Below are 2,500 nucleotides of genomic sequence, written 5' to 3' on the forward strand. Positions count from 1 at the left end.
AAAATATTCCAAAATAGCCCCTGAATTTTGAACTCGTGTGCGGATTTATTTGCAGGTCCTTGGTTTCCGTCAGGCAGATTTTACCAACATAACACGAGGCCACGTGATTAACCTTATTGCTAGTGACCTACAGCGCTTCGAACCTGTAGGAGAGAAATTGGTTCTTCTCCTTGGAGTTTTCTTTAATTGTTGCAGTCATTCTTTTCTAATGGTTTACTTGTTTGGATGGAAAGCTATGTCGGGCATGTTTTTTCTCCTGACCCTTTCTTTCTATTATGGCATTGCTGGAAGATGGTGTGAAATTTTGCGATCTAAAATTTCTGATGTGGCGGATGAGCGAGTCAATTTGATGAACTCTATCATCTCTGGGATTCGTACCGTCAAGATGTATGCTTGGGAATGGTCTTTCATGGAAAGAGTGCTACAGGCAAGATCGTAAGTAGTCACAGTAGGCTAGAAAGTCAAGTTTTACTGCTTTATCAGTAACGAATCACTTATATCCTCGCATACCGAATTTCTGAAGCCAAAGGTATCGTTTCTTTGGACCGAATGAATGACTAAAAACGTTTGTACCGTAGCAACTGTTTCAAGCAAGGGAAACGGATAATATATCCGCAAAGTGTAACATCAAAGGCACTAAATGATCGTACTTTAGAATGAAACTACAACGTCTATACAGTACAACGTTAATGCTGTGGCAACTGGCAACAGACGTTAAAAGATAATCTTATGATGAGTGGCACCGGTCTTTGTAAAAGGAGAAAAAAAACGAAACTATTTTTAGCGATTGGTACATTTCACATTTTGATTACATTCAAAGTAAATCGAAATGTCCACTTGACTCTTGGTTTAGTGTCAACGTTCGTTCTTTGTTGCTACATGCACTTTCAGAAGAGAGGGCTGGGTGGGGGAGTTCAGGCCTTCAGGTTTGGTAGTTGTACTATTATGGGCTGGTTCTCTTTGTTTTCAATTTACAGCAATTCGCTTTCATAAAATGTGTTCATAAGACTACATTAACCACTCGCGGAGAGAAGACTTGCGAAATTGACACACGTACTGACTTTTGTACGTTCCTGTTTCCTTTATTTTCAATTTACAGCAATTGGATAAAACTTTTTGTTTTTTTAACGAGTTGATAAAGGTAAAATAACCACCGGAGAAAAGATTTGGGAGCTGTCGTTTCGAGGGTTAGGCCTTCGCCAGATCAAATTGAAGAATTGTCAATTGTTAGCGCTTTACAGAAGAAATGTCACAACTTTGCAATTTGTGTTACCATGTATTCATAATGACATTATTTAATACGACTTTCTTTAGAAAGTAATCCTTTTAATCTCGTCTTAACCCCAGCTAATGAAATATGTTTTTTTTTTTCAGAAATGAAATAAAGCTAATCAGGTGGGAAGCGGCAATATTAGCAACCTTCAATACTTTGTATTTTTCCTGCAACATTATCGCAGCTTTCATATCGTTCGCCACAATGGCATTAAATGGAGTACACCTCAACTCATATAATACCTTCATGATTCTATCACTCCTGAATTCAGTTAAAACAGGTGTCAGCTGGACCGTTGCACGAGGAGCAAAAGAATTAGCTGACTTTTCCAAGGCTTTGTGTCGCATCCAAGACTTACTTGAGTATGACTATAGCAGCGTGCAAAAATTTCTCCACGGTGCTTTTGCTGATTGTAAAAAAGTTAAATACTTTAAAGAAAACAAAACAAGCACCATCTCACTTCACAATGTGGTATGTAGTTGGAATGGTAGATGGGAAAGACCTTCTTTGAAATCAGTGTCTTTAACAGCTAACAAAGGTGATCTTGCTTTCATCACTGGTCCCGTTGGTTGCGGAAAGTCATCCATATTTTATGCCATTCTCAACGAAATGTTACTACTTGACGGAGATATCACACATCACGGTAAAATTGCGTGGATTAGTCAGCAGCCCTGGGTATTTTCTGGGACCGTTAGAGAAAACATCTTGTTTGGGGAAACGTTTGACCCGAAGAAGTATGGCAAAACGTTAGGGGCATGTGCCCTTCAAAAAGACTTAGAAAGGCTCCCTTTTGGGGATATGACACGTGTCGGAGAACGTGGAATAGTTTTGAGTGGTGGGCAGAGAGCTCGTGTAGAATTGGCACGTGCAGTCTACTTTAATGCTGATATCTACTTGCTGGATGATCCATTGAGTGCAGTTGACACAAAGGTCGGACAGCATATTTTTCACAACTGCATCAGCACCTTATTGCATGACAAAACTCGGTTAATGATAACCCACAATTTTCATGTGCTCAAGGATGCAAAGAATATTGTTGTTATGAAAAACGGAGAAACGTCATTGAAAGGTAGCTTTACGACATTGCTTGAATCTGATCTGAATGCGGTAAATCGTTGTCCTGAAACGAAACAACTCGCCCAAATAAAAAAGGAAAGCGCCTCGACCCAAGACATAAACAAACATGAAACCGAAAGGTGGGAAGATGTCACTGGACTCGAAAATGCC

At 39.6% G+C, this 2,500-nt stretch overlaps 1 protein-coding gene across 1 annotated transcript in view; it reads left to right on the forward strand.

Annotated features, from left to right (window-relative positions):
• LOC138060454 (ATP-binding cassette sub-family C member 4-like) overlaps positions 1–2,500 on the forward strand; it is a 24,091-nt gene that overhangs the window by 5,779 nt on the left and 15,812 nt on the right. Inside the window, exons 2-3 of the mRNA XM_068906228.1 lie at positions 56–435; positions 1,375–2,500. The exon at positions 1,375–2,500 is cut by the window's right edge and continues 115 nt beyond it. Coding sequence (XP_068762329.1) covers positions 209–435; positions 1,375–2,500 — 1,353 coding nt within the window. The 5' untranslated portion in view covers positions 56–208. The remainder of the gene's footprint in view (positions 1–55; positions 436–1,374) is intronic.

Source organism: Montipora capricornis, chromosome 8, assembly GCF_036669925.1.
Source record: "Montipora capricornis isolate CH-2021 chromosome 8, ASM3666992v2, whole genome shotgun sequence".
Lineage (NCBI taxonomy): Eukaryota > Metazoa > Cnidaria > Anthozoa > Scleractinia > Acroporidae > Montipora > Montipora capricornis.